The sequence below is a fragment of the Carassius gibelio genome, chromosome B2, assembly GCF_023724105.1.
Source record: "Carassius gibelio isolate Cgi1373 ecotype wild population from Czech Republic chromosome B2, carGib1.2-hapl.c, whole genome shotgun sequence".
Classification (NCBI taxonomy): domain Eukaryota; kingdom Metazoa; phylum Chordata; class Actinopteri; order Cypriniformes; family Cyprinidae; genus Carassius; species Carassius gibelio.
In genome coordinates this window covers 16,167,770-16,183,528 of record NC_068397.1, presented here as the reverse complement: position 1 = coordinate 16,183,528, position 15,759 = coordinate 16,167,770, and the positions used below count along the sequence as shown (strand labels likewise).

The following is a 15,759-nucleotide window of genomic DNA, read 5'->3' as shown; positions in this document are numbered from 1 at the left end:
TAACATTAAACGCTTTAATTATTTGCAATAAAAATTACAACTCTTAATTTTAATTTTGTTCAGGTTTCCATTTTGTAAAACAATATAGCCTACACTTTATTTGTGGTCAATGAAAAAATAATTTTCTAAATGAGAAATTAATGCTTCTAGTGAGGATGGATTAAATTGATCAAAAAACATTTGTAATGTTACAAAGGTTTAAATTTCAAAAACATTTTTTACTTTTTTTTTTTTTTTTTTTTGAATCCTGAATCCTGAAAAACATTGTGAAACTAAATAAATTGCTGATTTTTTTTATTTTAATATTTCACAATATTACTGTTTTCTAACCTTGGTGAGCATTAGAGACTTATTTATAAAAAAAATTAAAAATAAATAAATAAAAACACTTAACCACATTTAACTGTGTCATGACATTCAAACATTTTATGTGTGACATTTTAAATACTTTTGAGAGCCACTGTGGGGAAAATGCATCAAGTTTAACCCTTAGTATTCTTTAAGGTTTTATGGCAGTAGAAACAAAACTGAATTTTTATTTATTTATTAAATAACAAATCATGAACAGAAATTAATCTGGTGAATAACGAATGTGCTGACTATCCTTTTCACTATCCTAGTTCATAATAACTGCAAATATACTAATTCTGTTCATGACTTCTAGTCCGTTTTCTTGTCAGAAGCATTTTTCTGGTCTTTAGAGAACAATGGCTCCCTCTTCTGTCTCCATGCAAAACAATTTTCTGTCTCTGGACACGAAATCCATTATTGAAAAACTGAATTATATATAGGCATGTAAGAACAATTATTAAAGTTAATGATGTAGCTCACTTCACATTTAGTGAAAAAAGAAATGTTATACCTTATAGCCTATTAGAAACAACACATGCAATAGTAAGGGTTCCCGCTCTGTCTAAAATTGCTGACGTGAATTAAGCCACTATTTTGAAAACAGGTACATGACGAATTTTCCGTATTCATCGGAAACTGTGCAAAGCACGACGTCACTACCCACAATTAAAACCTTTTAAAAAATCACTGGTTAAAATTAAGTCATACAACGTGGCGTTAGAAGACAAATGAGCAGCTTACCATGACCTTTGACAAGAGTCGGCCTCGAGGCAGAAAGTGGCCCTGCGGGAGTTGTTCTCTGCCTCTCCCTGAGCCGAGAGCCGCCGGGACAGACGGGGAAGCTGGAGGACCCCTGAAAATGTCCTCTTGACTGTACGGTGACTGGGCACGGGTTTGGATCCGGGCAGGCCCTGCTGGTTCAATGTGTCCCATTCCCTCTGAATTAAAAAGAGAAGGTAGCCTAAATAATCTGCACCAAGACATAATCTCTGTCTAGAACAGCACAGAGGACAAGTGAATGCTAATACTAACATAATTACTATTAAAGAAACATACATCAATAATAATATATGATGTTAAATAGCCAAATAGAGATATTTCCTTTTAAAAATATCTTATTATATCCAAATGATGAGGTGCACTTTGATGAAAAATTGGTTATTTGCATAGTAACAGTGACTCTATTGAGAATCCAGCCAGACAGGATGACTGTGAGCACTGATGAACTGATATAACCCACCTCTGATGTCCAGAAAGACTTCAAAGAAGAGCTTCTCCTCATATTGTTGAAATCGGAGGCAACTCTAAAAATACAGTTCACGATAAACAATACAACCATTCAAAAACTAGAAACACTTTCTACAGGATTATAAAGTTAAACGACAAAGACAAGAAACACTAAGCTCCTGAAATCAATGAATAGGCCAATGAATAATGCTCAAAACAACTAGTTTAATAATGAACAGTTAAAATGCTCTGGTGATAACACTTACCACTAAAACAGAGAAGATCTGGCAAGATGTATTGAAGTCATTTCAGAAATATATAATTTTAACCACATCTTCAATCCAAGAGAGCTGCACATTTTGGTCTCTTCCAAAAAAACAAAACAAAAAAAACAGAAAAGAAAAAGAAAAGTTTGTTTTCCTAACTTGTGGCAAGTAACCTTTGTAGCTCAAAAGCAAATGGTTTGTGAGAAAATCCTGGCAGAACACCTGTTTTAATCAGTTTGGGAGCCCGTATGAAGGCGAGCAGTGTCCTGTCCCTCTCACTCAGCAGGTTTGTCAGTGCTGACTGCATAGCAGCTCACGTGCCATCAATAACTCAGAGTCATACACCACTGAGAGATGGACGCCTTGATAGATGAACAAAAGTGCACTTATGTATTTGGATTCAACCTCACAATTCAAGTTCTAATGTATAAAAAGTTCTAATTTACGGTAATATTCAACACATCCACAAATAATTTTATTTTCTTCCATTAAATAATCATAAATTCAAGCGGTTTCACATAATGACGAAGCAGAGATCAGAAGTTCTATCCAACACATACAATTTATAATCTCACACACACACAAAAAAATTAATAAGGCAAACATTTACATGTAAAGGCCATTTATGAACTTAATAGTAAGAATCAATAGTGACGTTACTGCCTATGCAGCATCTGTTACAGTATTTCTCCAATGTATATGAAACTATTATTAGCACACTATTGTTATTATAAACATGTTTGACCAAACTTAAAATATTACTTCTTACAGTAAAGCAACCCTAAAAACTGTATACCATTATAAGAATATAATGTAAACCGTGTGATTTTACAAACTGCCCTTCACATGTCAAAAATACACCGATTTTGGAAAAATACAATACATTTGTTTACAGTGACTTAATTTTTCAATAATATTTAAATTATTCAAAAACAATAAAAACAAAACTCCAGTGGCAAAATGTGCAATGTACCTGACATTACTGGAGATAATTCTATTATGTGATTGAAAACAGAAGTCTTTAAAAAAAGATTTTATTCTTTTTTTTTTCATGATTGAAGCTGTGGCTTTAAATCTTCCTTTTCCCTTAGACATCTTCAGGCAGCTCACTCAGCTTCTGTTGTGGCCTCTACTTTGTCTCCTGGAAAAACACAAACGTCATTCATCACATGTTACAAGTAGGGATGTCAACGATTAATCGATGATCGATTAATTGTCGATAAGAGATGCAATCGATTAAGGCTGTCGATGGTCGGTTAACCCATTCAATGTTGGGCTGCGTGCGGCTCGTGCGCACTCAACACGTGCGAGCGGCTGTGAGTGACGGTGACGATATATAAAAGCATCATCATTCATTCACAATGTACAAATTAAGCTTTTAATGTGATTTAAACTTTAAAGTACATTAAAATAGAAACAACATAAAAGTTCTTCAACATTAAAAGCAATAGAAATGTAGTTACTAATCATTTCATCAGATAACTGTTTTATATCGTGCGCTTTGCAGGGCTGCGGGACAGTGACAGGACAGGTAGTCTATTCATTCCTACAACTTGTTAATTCATTCCTACGAATTATTAATGTGGCAATTGTCCATGTTTCATTAATTTTGTTCCCTAAATAACCCATGATTTAAGTGAAATAAGGGAACAAATTAATAAATCGAACGAATTCTTAATTCATGAGATCTTTAATTTCCCTTCCCATGTTTACCACAGTAAGAGATGCGAAAACAGTTATTAAAAGCGAAAGATAATAAAATAAACCTGGGAAATTAGAGGGTTAGACTATGAAGATTTAGGAAAATAACAATGCCTAAATATAGCTACTGAATTTGTGGAAATTCGTGACCAACCGGCAAACCAGAACAAAGCCGCGTAAATGAAGACTATGGGGTCCAAAAGCATGGTTGCGATCTAACATTTTCCAGTTAACCTATTATTCCTCTAATAAACAAAGCTTTTATACCACACTTGTCATAATCAGATCTTATCATTTCTAAATAAATAATTGCTGGATTCAAAACAGCGATTAATAGGCGCTGTGACCGACACATTCCTGGAGCATTCACTGCTGTCACTAAACGGTGACGCCGAGTTTCTGCATGGACCTGACTAGGGCACAGGTTCTAAGCCCTGGGACAAAATGGGATGCTTTAAGGAAAATTTATAGCCTACTAAGTAATAGGCCCAACATAAAAATAGCAATTTGTTTTCATGTTTTTTTTTTTTTTTGTTTTTTTTTAAATAGGCTATGCGAAATATATCCGACTTAAATAATTAAGATTAACGGATTTAAAACAGAAGTGTGGGCGCTCCATAAGTTCACAAAAAAAAAAAAAAAAAAAAAAAAGGATGACAACGCATTCTGTTTGTTTGCTTTATTTTACAGGAGCACAAATCTTCTGTTTTTATTGTGAGTGTGCACAAATGAAAGTAAACACTTTTGCGGAAAATATATATTTTTTTTAATGTCTCAGCTGTTTCAATCGCGCCGGAGCCTGCTGCACACGTATATTCTAGCGATTCAAACTTACATCGCAGTCTGTTCATTATCAAAATAAAATAGTCAACTAAACATTAAAAGGTTACATTGGTCAGTTTAAATAGACCGTGGTATACCGGTCCACTCTGCTGTTATGCCAAGGACGTTTTTGCTCATATGAAGAGGATAATCCTTTCCTTCTATATGCGAATGCGTGTTAAGTACAAGCCTAGTTTACATTATAAATAATAGTTTAACATTCAAATACATTGCGAATATGGAAACATTTCGATTTGTGCCGAATGAGACATGAGCAATAACCTCCAAATAAATCTAGCCAAAGCCGCGCTCGCTCATCCTCGTCTGCACGCATGCACTGTCACGATCTAATGCGCTGTATGCCGGATTTTTAAAAATCTGACATTTTCTAGGACAGAATCCAGCAGGATCAAATTAATGTGAGCAACTGTGTTTTGGTGCAGCAGCGCCGATGTAGTTCACTTAATGTGCAGCGCAGTCACACGCGCTCCACATTTCGGATAATTTTATTTTAAATACAATAATGTCAGTTGAAAACATTGCAATTGTGCTTTAAAATACAACAACGAGAACCACAAAACCGTTTAAAGAGGCGCGTTCAGCGTTCTCCGTGCGGGATTGGAAACTGTCAATAAAGTAAAATGACCTCAAAAGTATGGCGCGCTCTCTTCATTTTATCAAATGATCATAATCGCATCTATTCATTTTATAATCCTGCTACTAGCATTTTATTCAGACTAAAACCTCTTTAATTCAAGTGAGAAAGCGTTTTGTGTGTGTGTGTGGCTTTTGCACATCCTGTCATACCGCTGACTGCGTGCCTGCAATAGACGCATTTTGCAGTATTATGGTTAACGATTAATCGATTAATTGATCGTTAATTTAAACGACGATCGATCATGGAAATAATCGAAATTTGACATCCCTAGTTACAAGGATGCTTACACCTCGGCGAAGAGACTGTCACATTATTTTTGATCTTGTCAGGAGTTAAATAAACCTTTACCACTAAGACTGTATTATTAATTGCAAATCCTTCTTAAGTCATTCTCAAAAATGTATTATTTTGCCATGTGCAAACTTTCTTACTGTGTTTGAGGTAGGAGAGATAAGTGTCCCATCCCAGGGTGATCATATTGACATAAAGGACACGAAACTTGGGTGGCAAGAAGTAGAAGTTTATCATCTGAGCTGCAGGCCAAACACACCAATCTGCCTAAAAAGAAGCAGGTTACGAAACTGTGTCAGCAGAGAACTTCTGGTTAACCAGGGTTGAACTAAGGACAGATGCTTATCATTGCAACATACCTTGTAAAACTCCCAGAATTTTCCTCTGAATTCTGCTTGTGCCTCAGAAAAAGTGTGACCCTCCATCATACCCATACCTTCATAAATAAATAAATAAATAAATAAATAAGCAAGCAAGTTTGGGTGTAGACTTCTTTTTTTATTATTTACATTATTAAACTTTAATATAATTTTGCCTCACTACTGTAAAATCCACACTAAAGAAATAATTCAGATTTTGATGTTTTCAAGAAATTCTCACCCAGTTCTGTTCAACCTTATATATATATATATTTTTTTTTTTATTAAAGATACAGTAAAAAATTATATTATAGCAATTTAAAACAACTGTTTTCAATGTTAAGATATTTGAAAATTTAATTTATTCCTGTGATGGCAAAGCTGAATTTTCAGCAGCCATTGCTCTAGTTTTCAGTGTCACATTGATCCGTAAAAAAGTATCAGCATGCTAACATTTTAAAATATATTCAAGAGAAATTAGTTTTTAAAGTGAAATATTCACACAATAATATCTGTTCATTGATCAAATAAGTGTAGCCATTTACTGCATGGACTTATATGGACAAAAAAATATTACAAACAAAAATCTTAATTATTGCAAACTTTGACAGGTAGTGTAGTAGGTAGACTCTGAACATCTAAATGGAAATCAGCAGCAAGAGCTCACCTAGAAAGTACCAGGCCCCCAGCGCTGGCGATGCGACCAGCTGATCAGTAAGCACTTTCTTGCAGACAATATTAATGCCATTGCCAACAAAGTATCTGTCGAGCCACTGGTACCAATAATGCATGAAAGGACCCATAGAGCATCCGACCGCAAACATACAAGCTGTAGGGGGCACAATACCGCGAGAGTTAAGAAATCTCGCGTTACTTCTTATGACAGGATATTCACACGATACCATTAAAAAAATAAGTTTTATGTAATCACCCAACAGCACATATATTAAAAAGATTAGCTCATTTAAGCAAGCCAGACTTTATTTGGTAAGACGATGTGCTCGTGTGTTTAGTTGTCACCTGTACGCGTCCAGTCACGTGTTCGGCCGGGTGTCCTCCGCGTCTCGCGCGTCTGCTGGATGAAATCTCCCGTGGCTAACATCCCTCCGGAGCTCACAGTGTTCGTCACGATCAGAAACCGGCCTCTGAACAACGGCTTCCAGTAACCGGCGATCCGTATGAGGAAATCCTTACTCTGACGAGAGATCATGTTCAGGCCGCTTTAACTCCAGCTCCTCTCAAGATTCCGATCGATCAGCGCCTGACGACTTCATTCGCAACTTCTGTAACGTTACGTTTACTCCAGGATAAATGGCATAAGATACGCAAAAGTGTTGACTAGACTTAACGTGGAAAGGAAAGCATGTTCCTTAATGCTCTCAAATAGATAAATCCTATAGTTGTTCCGATATCGCCAAATTTTAATTTAGCTGAACTTCAGCTTCAATTATTTCTCCAACATCTTTAGTTTTCGTCCACACAACGGAACAGCCTGCACGAGTCGGTGACGAGTCACATGCGTAATGGCGTTGCGCTCAAGAACATCAATATTGCATCAACGTGCGCAGAACGCCGCCGCACCAGTTTGACCCCATCGATACTTTTATCTCGTTTAAAAACAGATTACTGCTCATTTCTTTATATATGAGCGTTTACTATTTATTATTAATTTAGCTGTTACATTTGAAAACTCAAAGTATTTTAACAATGTAGGTCAAAATAATGTAGGACTCGGGTTAATGATAAGCAAAAACGCTGAAACCACTGAGGAAGCATTCCTCTCGACTAAAGTCCACTTTAGCAATGACTTTTCTTAAAAATCATTAACACAACAAGCTATTAAAATGTAATGGAACTTTGCTTTATTTTGTTTACGTATACAAAATGGTTTAAAATGTGACCGTATAAAAATATGGTTGTTAGCAGTTTGCAGCAGAAACCAATATTCAAAAGTGGGCTTTCATGTACATACAAACAAGAACAACAAAAAATTATTATAAAACAACTTTGCAGCATGTATGCAATTGTGTTTCATTGTCTCCGTTCCTGACATGATTAGTGTGGTTATCACAGTGATTGATTAGTTCATGCAGTAACTGTTGGTTCTCTTCTTCAACCCTTGACCACACGCAGCTGGCTTTTCACCCTGTATGAACAAAGAATGAAGACGGCATGTAATGGACGAGATAAGACACTGAAGTGATCATAAACACAAATAGGTTTGCAAACAAACCTTGTACAAGCTGCACACAAGATTGAAGAGAGAATTCGTAGCTTTATCCTGAAGATCGTCTCTGTGTTCCTGCAAGAGCAACATTGTGCCATTTAATCACCAGGAAACACTGATCAAAAAAAAAAAAAAAAAAAAAATTGTTATTGTAAATAACGGTCCTTACGCCATTAATAGTTATCCAAGGCACGTATTCATGAGGGGGTTTCAAAGCATTTGTTTTCAGTGCATTTTGATGCATTAATTTGTTGCCCTCATCTCCAGTCACACACTTCATGACTGAATCCCACGTTGTATCAGGAAAATAGACTCCAAGACACTGTGATAAAAAGTACAGATTAGCATAGCCATTGCACCAGGGTTTACAATAAATAAATAATAGATGTCCACTTACAGGCTGGGCAGCTTTCAGTACATCTGCTCCTGACTCCATGCAGAAAATGACTGGAATGGCCTTTGGTCCTAATGCCTTCAACAGGCAGGTCTGATAGAAAAGATCACGATTATAACCCCTCCATTTCAGCTCTAAACAAGATGCCTTCAGTCGTCTTTAAATGCTTAAGGGGTGAAATAAATGGCAAAACCTCACCTCAATCATGTTACCTCGACATTCATCCTCTCCGTGCTGACAAATGAAGGTATAGTTCCCTTGATCCTCTTTCTCCTATTATTATGAACAACATTTTAACATTGATTATTATTATTATTATTATTATTATTATTCTTACTTTTACTAGTATGTTAAAGCGAAATTGGTTGCGGTTTAGACTGTTCAAATTGTGGTAAAACTTGTTCCTAACAAAAGTAAATATCATCTCAATTACATCTGATTAAGTGTAAACAGTGATAGATGGGAGTCATATAATGTGAATAGAAGTAATATGATGTCTGTACAGAGGTAAATTGTTGGAGCAACAGTTGGGAGTGTCAATATACCTGTGCATTTCCATATGGAACCAGCTCAATATTCATAATGTCACTCAGCATAATGAAGGTTGGCACGAGCTGCGAGACAAGGAACTCCCTGCATCCAGGACACAGAGACTCATAGTAGAGGCTCACAGTGACTGGGGAAGCGTTGAACTTCATGCACTGTTCCAGCACCTAAGACAGAAGAGGAGAATAAAGGGAAGAGCTCAGTTTCTTTTGTTCGGCGTCTGCCTTCTTCATGGCCAAAAATCTAAAAACAACAACAACAAAAAAAAACAAAAAAAAAAACACTAGGGTTTTCTCAGATAGTGGAAAGTAAAAAACGAGAAGTGAAAAATATTACGTCATGACGATTTGCATATTAAGTGAAGCCTGTCTAATGCAACTTCAGATGCAGTTTTACGATTTCTTGCTCGTGAAATTGTTTATTAAAAAGAAAGAAAATAAAAAGACGTGATCATTTCATGCTATGACATTGAAGGACGAAGTCGTCAATTTTGTTTTGATGCACGAGTCACTTACCCCACACTGGGCTGCAATGTCTCGAGAGTCACACCATTGTGAAGGTGGATATTTACAGGAGTTCACAAACATGCAGCTGCATGCGCTCAGTGAACACACAGCGAAGAGCAGCACAGAGAGTTTAAAGCCGAACATGATTACCGTCTCACTGCTCGTCTTGATCTCTGAATGGAAATGAGTGAGTGTCCTACATTTTAAACTTTTTCCAATCCTTATACACCGGCGCTGCATTTTGATTGGTGAAGTTTCGTGACGTCATTAAAATCCGGCAAAAATTTTCTTTAACATTATTGCCGTCACGAGGAAGACCGCACTGAAATCATAAACTGACTAGTCTGTCCTAAAAGTCGCCAATTGCAAAGTTTCGCTTATTATTATTATTTATTATTATTAAATGACAAGTGGCAAATGCCAAGAGTTAACCCTAGCTGGCAACATTTGTTACCAATTACTTTGAGTTTTTCAAATGAGTTGCATTTCATATAATCGTCACCCATAAATGAAAATGCACCGTCTCGTTTATGTGAACTTTAAACATGTAAACAGTCACATAAACAGAGCTGTTTAACGTTTTATTTTCTGAAAAAAATGTCGTGTCAAACAGCTTAATAAAAGAAAACAATTATATATGCATTTTACAATACAAGTAAAATAGTCACTAGACACAGACCCTGATTGCTCAACATAATAAAAGATTTAAAGTCATTACAAACTCAGAATTGACCATTATAATTTTTTATGAAACATTGAATTGGTTGATCTCTGCATATTTTATTTTTTATTTTTCATTTGACCTCAATCTATAGCTAAAAGATTGTATACAGGTGCTTGACAGTAAAAAATATTTCTTATTAACCAAGTGAGCACATTTTCACTTAGTAATTCCCCACTAGCTTCCCTGTACTAACTTGTTTTGGTCATGTTAGTGGTTTCATTTGACTACAATATGTGAAAATTTCCCTTCACTGGGGAAATTGTAGGGATTAAATAGGTTAACAGATGAACAGACTAAACAAGGAACAATCACTTTATTTGCTTAAAACACCAGATATTCTTTGGAAGAGCAATATAAAAGCACTGGCAGCATATTTCAAGATTTAAAAGCATCCTGATCCAGCTGCTAGTCCAGATTTTTCCAACCCCAGGTAAATGTAAGTAAGGACACATGCCAAAGTGTTTGTCAAAAGACACCTGACACAAGCTTCTGGGTCACGGTAGTTTCTGCAGCCTCAGCATGACATTCGCTGTCAAAGCAACAGTTGTTTGGATCACATCACACATCACAAGATCAAACTGATGACAAGAGACAACAAGGTGCAATAGACTCAATATCTTTTTATTGTCTTAAAAATAATTCCATCTACCTATTAAAGAGCCATATCTCTGTAATGCTTGTGTACCTGTTTGAAAGACAAACAACACTGATGCAAACTGTACACTGAAAAATCTGCACCCAAAAACAGATTGGAGAGAACAGAAGAAGTAAAAGGAAATAAAAGTATGTACATATAGTTTGTGCACACACACATCCAGTAGAAACGTACTGGGTAACAAACAGTGCTCCCCGTCCTCCAGCTCTAATGGCACTTTGGTGTGCATCATCTTCAACAGACCACTTCACACACTCAGGAGAAACAAGACAGGAAGGTATCATTTAGTTTAATGAGGTAAAGGTTAATTAGTGGTTATGTATGAAAGCTTTTTCCACTGTGGGGATTTTTTAAAAAAAAGTTTTTATCTCAATTCTTTTTTTTAATTCTGAGAAAAATAAGTGTCTGACTAGACAAACTAATAACTAACTAATATATATATATCTCAAGTTTATATCTCACAATTCTAAAGGGGAAATCAATTCAATCAGTTTTTTATTTCCAAGTATATATGTCTGACTTTATATCTCACATTTCTGTGAGAATTGTGAGATAAACTAAGCTTTCATATTTACATCATAACCACTATGCATGAAAAATGTATTTCATACACTAAGTTATAATAGAACACAAACAGAAGTCTATTAAACATTTGGCCCTGCTGTATCTTACTTTTCAGTGTACATCTTGTCGTAGAAAGACGGAAGAGGAAAAAAGAACAGCTAATTTTAGTTCTTGCTCTGACTGAGACTATAGAAGGAAGTTAGTTACATATAAGTCAAGTGTAACTTGAAACTTGAAACAGAAATATGTCTACTACCGCAAAAAAAAAAAAAAACATTTAAATGAAGAATGCTGGCAAACCTGCTCTGCAACCTAAAAGACCATTAAACTTCCTTTTTATTCAGAAGAAAATACGATGTGAGGTGAGGGAGCACTGTTTAAAGAGAACAAAGAATGAAAACAAAATCTTCAAGTTTAAAACAGAGGCAAAAAAAGACAAGAAACCCCGTCTAACAGACTCCTTTCAGGACCAGACAGAGCATGTCTGAAAACACATCTTCTATTTGGTTAATTAGATACTGTAAACATTTGTAACTGTACTGAATGGAAGAGAGATATTCAAGCTAGCTTATCTTTGAATCTGTAAGGTCATTACTTACAATGAGAGAAAAAAAAACAAAAAACACAATGACATACAATTAGTCTCTCTTTAGAAGGATTTAAAGAAAGAAAAAACAAAACAAAGAACAGACCCACACACTGACGCTACAGGCCTGTAACTAAAATGTGTACCTAAACCTATTTCGGTTGCTCATAAAGGCTGTCAAGCTTCATTAATTGTCATTCATAATCACCTCAAAATGTGCTTCTATAGTGCATTTAGAGGCTTTTACTCCACTGTTTTAACTCACACAAACTCGTCACATCTGGCTCATTCTCTGTGCTCTCAATAAAACAAAGGCCGGTCAGTCAGAACATTCAAGGAATCATAACCGGTGTCTCTGTTCTCGCTCCACTCCACACCATCATAGCAAAACTTCATCCTATCGATATGACAAAACAAACCGTATACCTTATACCGACAAACAAGCTTACGAAACCAAAGCCTGCCTCATTTTAATGTCTGTGGCAGATTTATAAGTGTAAATGAATCGATCTAAAAGAAGGATGTCAAAAGCAAAGGATTCAGGCTAGTTCAAAGTTTCTAGTTCTGACGGAGTTTTAATTCCAACTTGCCTTTTAGATTGACTAACTTTCTAGAAAAACGGATGCAGGTTTTTCTTCTTTCTTTTTTTGAATGAAGCTTTAATAAAAAAATAAAGCCTGTTTATACCAAGATGAATTCCAGGACTGGAACAAAAATGCAGTTCTATTTAAACCAATGAGTGCTAAATGAAAATGCTATTTCTCTCTATGACAGTAGGTGGCGTATATGGAAAAGCAAGAAAAATCCCTGCTTGCTACAGATGCTGTATTGTCTGCAAGTGTAGCCAAATCAGTTTCATGTAACCGCAGTGGCTCTGGGCATGTGAATAAAAAGCCTGATTCTTATTGGTTGGCCAGCTTTATTCGCAGTGCGATAGATAAGAGATATGAATAAAATAATGTATGAATAAAAATGCCATGGAAGTCAACGGCTACCAGCAGATGTTTGGTTACAAACATTTTTTCGAAATATATTGTTTTGTGTTCAACAAAAAGAAATTCATACATGTTTGGAAAAAAACATGAGAGTGGGTAAATAGTTAATTTTTTATCACTTAAGAACACCTATACGTAAAAAACAGCATGCAAATGTTTGTCAGCGGTTTAATCAAGGTCAAATGTTTATCTCACTGAATGCCGTTCTTGGTATAAACAGGCCTAAACACACAACCTTGTAAAATGAATGTTGTTAAAAAGGTACCTCAAAAGAAATGACATTCAAGAAAGTGCATACTGGTTAAGACCAAACCTAATTAAAAGCTTAAAAGCTAATATTAAACTACAAATAAGAGGTCCTTTCATTTATCATCGTCTTCTTGATCTTGATACTCACAATGGACATGTAACAAAATGTGTTTAATTAAAAAAAAAATTGCGTTGTTGTGCTTTCAAAGCATTTGATATAGTTTAGCATTTGCTTAACTTTGTTGTAGGGCTCAAGGAGTATATATGGAAGTGAAGCATTCTGTACTGCCCCAATCACAGGAAAGCTCCTCCAGGACACATGGGCAGAAGGCACTTTAAACCACTTCCTCTCCAAGTATGTCTCATTTAAGTACAGTTTCTTAGTCAGCAAACATAAAATTGCTATCTGGTTCTTGCTTGATAAAAAGCATTTGATCACTCACTAAAAATATATGTTTTTCATCCAGCTGACTGTATGATGTACATGTACAACAGTGTATCATCTGATTATATGAGTCACAGCAAAGCTGAAGTCACAGGATGGTGTACAGTTACAAACACCCAACAAACATTAGGACTCATTTCCTATTACAAACATAACATATTCCAACTGATAATCTCCTCGAAAATCTATAATCATGTCCCGGTTTATATCACAAATGGGTTTTCCATTCCGTTTTTGTGCCTGTTGAATAACCTGCTTTGCCTTTTTAAACCTTTCGAAGCGAGTGGAAGCTCCTGGGAGCTTTGTTGCTTTGGGATCACCTTTGTTCTGCTCTGGATCTTAACAGTTCGCTACAGCTATGCATCATTCTCACGTTACAAGTCGAAAATAAAGCACCAGGAAGCACCAATACCAGCCCACAGAAACCATTAAGACGCCAGACTTCCAACTCTGTGGTGGACCATCTCAAAGAAAAGCACACGATTGTTGATGGCTATTTATTCTGACCATGACGACTAGCTTTAAAGAGGCAGAACAGAAGCTAAAAGGACTTCAGTGTCCCTTGACCACATCTGATATATATATATATATATATATATATATATATATATATATATATATATATATATATATATATATATATATATATATATATATGATATATATATATATATATATATATATATATATATATATATGATATATATATATATATATATATATATATATATATATATATATATATATATGATATATATATATATATATATATATATATATATATATATATATATATATATATGATATATATATATATATATATATATATATATATATATATATATATATATATATATATATATATATATATAAAAGGTTTGTTTCACATCTTCTATAGGACAGCTCACATAAAGAGGAATCTATATGGTTGGCAGAAGCGAGCTACCAAACAAATGCACAGTGACATAACAGCTAAAAGATTGATTATCAACAGCTGCAACTTTCGGCTAATTCCTCATCTCGTGTCCTCAACGAAAATATCCAGGACTACACCACCAATCACGTGACACTTTCCTCTCTTTAATTTCCTCTCTTGTGTTAGGACAACAAATACAAAGTAGCTGTGATCTCACTGTAATTACTGCAGCTGACTATGATTGATACGGAACGCTATGGGCTTACGAAAAAAGCCGTACGTTTACTTACGATAATATACTGTGCTTATCTGTTTCTCTACGATAAACATAAAAGTTCGCTGTTAGTATAGTTTGCTCCGTATAATGCGTTTAATCATGCTTTATATGTGTGTCCTGGGTGGTCTCGTGTGGTGGTGCTCATCTAGGCTGCTGTGCGAGGACCGGGTAGGCCAGGGTTACATTCAGTGAGTCGTTGTGCTGGACCAGAGAGGTGTGTTTGTAGTGCAGGACCAAGTCTTTCAAGGAACCGTAAAGGTTGTAGGGCTCAGCAAATCCAAAACCAGTGGCCGTCTTGTAAACCACACAATGTTTGATCTCTCCATCCACACTGTTGAAAAAAAAGAAAAGCGACAGTGAGATACTCAGGAAGTGCAGGCCACAGCTTGAGAAGAAAACTTTGAAGGATTTGACTATTCTAGTTTCAGTTCCTCTTAGCACTTCTGGTTCCTTAATGACTAATCAGTCTTTCAGTATTTCTAATTCTATTTCAATAAATCAAAATTAATACTTTCCAAACCTGCACAGATAAAATAATTACTGTATGTCTGTATAAAACAAACCAATACAATCACAAATTGGTTTGTAAAAATCAGTTTGCAATAATATATTAATATACATTAGAGGTTGATCAATATTGAATTTTGTTGATAAGGTGTTTAAAGTATAAAAAGGAAATTAAAAACTAGTAACTGAAACTAGTGAATGTGTTAAATCCTATTTTTTGTCTTTGCCTCCTTCCAGATGCCAGATAGAGTTTACTGTGTAACCAAAAATATCCTGACAAAAGATTTGAAGCTTTGAATCATAAACAACCCCAAAATGCAATGGGACTCTTATTTTGGAATGTATATTTACTGCTTATGACGATTTACTAGCCGGTCATTTAAAAAGATGAGGGAAATAAAATATGTGCTCCTTCAACCATCTACAATATACTATAATATAAACATTATGAAGTAAACATTGTAACAAATCATCGGGATAAGACATCGCTTGG

General features: G+C 35.3%; 4 protein-coding genes across 6 annotated transcripts in view; all 4 read right to left on the bottom strand.

The window, feature by feature from the left end:
* The window catches only part of pde4ca (phosphodiesterase 4C, cAMP-specific a), a 40,192-nt gene extending 38,792 nt beyond the window's left edge, over positions 1-1,400 (bottom strand). For both annotated transcript variants that reach the window (XM_052549222.1, XM_052549223.1), the window contains exon 1: positions 1,093-1,400. In XM_052549222.1, coding sequence (XP_052405182.1) covers positions 1,093-1,385 — 293 coding nt within the window. In that variant the 5' untranslated portion in view covers positions 1,386-1,400. The remainder of the gene's footprint in view (positions 1-1,092) is intronic.
* Positions 1,401-2,387: 987 nt separating this feature from the next.
* Positions 2,388-7,252, bottom strand: LOC127951176 (mpv17-like protein 2). The gene is made up of 5 exons (XM_052548903.1): positions 6,696-7,252; positions 6,343-6,504; positions 5,676-5,752; positions 5,457-5,583; positions 2,388-2,985 (listed from the first exon to the last, which is right to left on the bottom strand). The coding sequence occupies exons 1-5, from the start codon at positions 6,883-6,885 to the stop codon at positions 2,951-2,953; spliced, it is 591 nt and encodes a 196-aa protein (XP_052404863.1). The 5' UTR covers positions 6,886-7,252; the 3' UTR covers positions 2,388-2,950.
* A 262-nt stretch (positions 7,253-7,514) lies between these two features.
* On the bottom strand, positions 7,515-9,559 carry ifi30a (IFI30 lysosomal thiol reductase a). Its single transcript, XM_052548902.1, has 7 exons — positions 9,358-9,559; positions 8,842-9,009; positions 8,495-8,569; positions 8,300-8,389; positions 8,072-8,224; positions 7,909-7,977; positions 7,515-7,821 (listed from the first exon to the last, which is right to left on the bottom strand). The coding sequence occupies exons 1-7, from the start codon at positions 9,490-9,492 to the stop codon at positions 7,756-7,758; spliced, it is 756 nt and encodes a 251-aa protein (XP_052404862.1). The 5' UTR covers positions 9,493-9,559; the 3' UTR covers positions 7,515-7,755.
* Positions 9,560-14,625: 5,066 nt separating this feature from the next.
* The window catches only part of pik3r2 (phosphoinositide-3-kinase, regulatory subunit 2 (beta)), a 30,648-nt gene continuing 29,514 nt past the window's right edge, over positions 14,626-15,759 (bottom strand). For both annotated transcript variants that reach the window (XM_052548085.1, XM_052548086.1), the window contains exon 16: positions 14,626-15,090. In XM_052548085.1, coding sequence (XP_052404045.1) covers positions 14,901-15,090 — 190 coding nt within the window. In that variant the 3' untranslated portion in view covers positions 14,626-14,900. The remainder of the gene's footprint in view (positions 15,091-15,759) is intronic.

What these genes read in the sequence shown, in the direction of transcription:
- ifi30a (XM_052548902.1), bottom strand. Translation starts at nt 9,492, where the DNA reads ATGTTCGGCTTTAAACTCTCTGTGCTGCTCTTCGCTGTGTGTTCACTG. An exon ending in ACATTGCAGCCCAGTGTGGG is followed by an intron (nt 9,010 to 9,357) that starts GTAAGTGACTCG and finishes CTTCTGTCTTAG; the next exon opens with GTGCTGGAACAGTGCATGAA. An exon ending in TTGTGTGCAGCTTGTACAAG is followed by an intron (nt 7,822 to 7,908) that starts GTTTGTTTGCAA and finishes TTGTTCATACAG; the next exon opens with GGTGAAAAGCCAGCTGCGTG.
- LOC127951176 (XM_052548903.1), bottom strand. Translation starts at nt 6,885, where the DNA reads ATGATCTCTCGTCAGAGTAAGGATTTCCTCATACGGATCGCCGGTTAC. An exon ending in ACGTGACTGGACGCGTACAG is followed by an intron (nt 6,505 to 6,695) that starts GTGACAACTAAA and finishes TGCCCCCTACAG; the next exon opens with CTTGTATGTTTGCGGTCGGA. An exon ending in AATTCTGGGAGTTTTACAAG is followed by an intron (nt 5,584 to 5,675) that starts GTATGTTGCAAT and finishes GCTTCTTTTTAG; the next exon opens with GCAGATTGGTGTGTTTGGCC.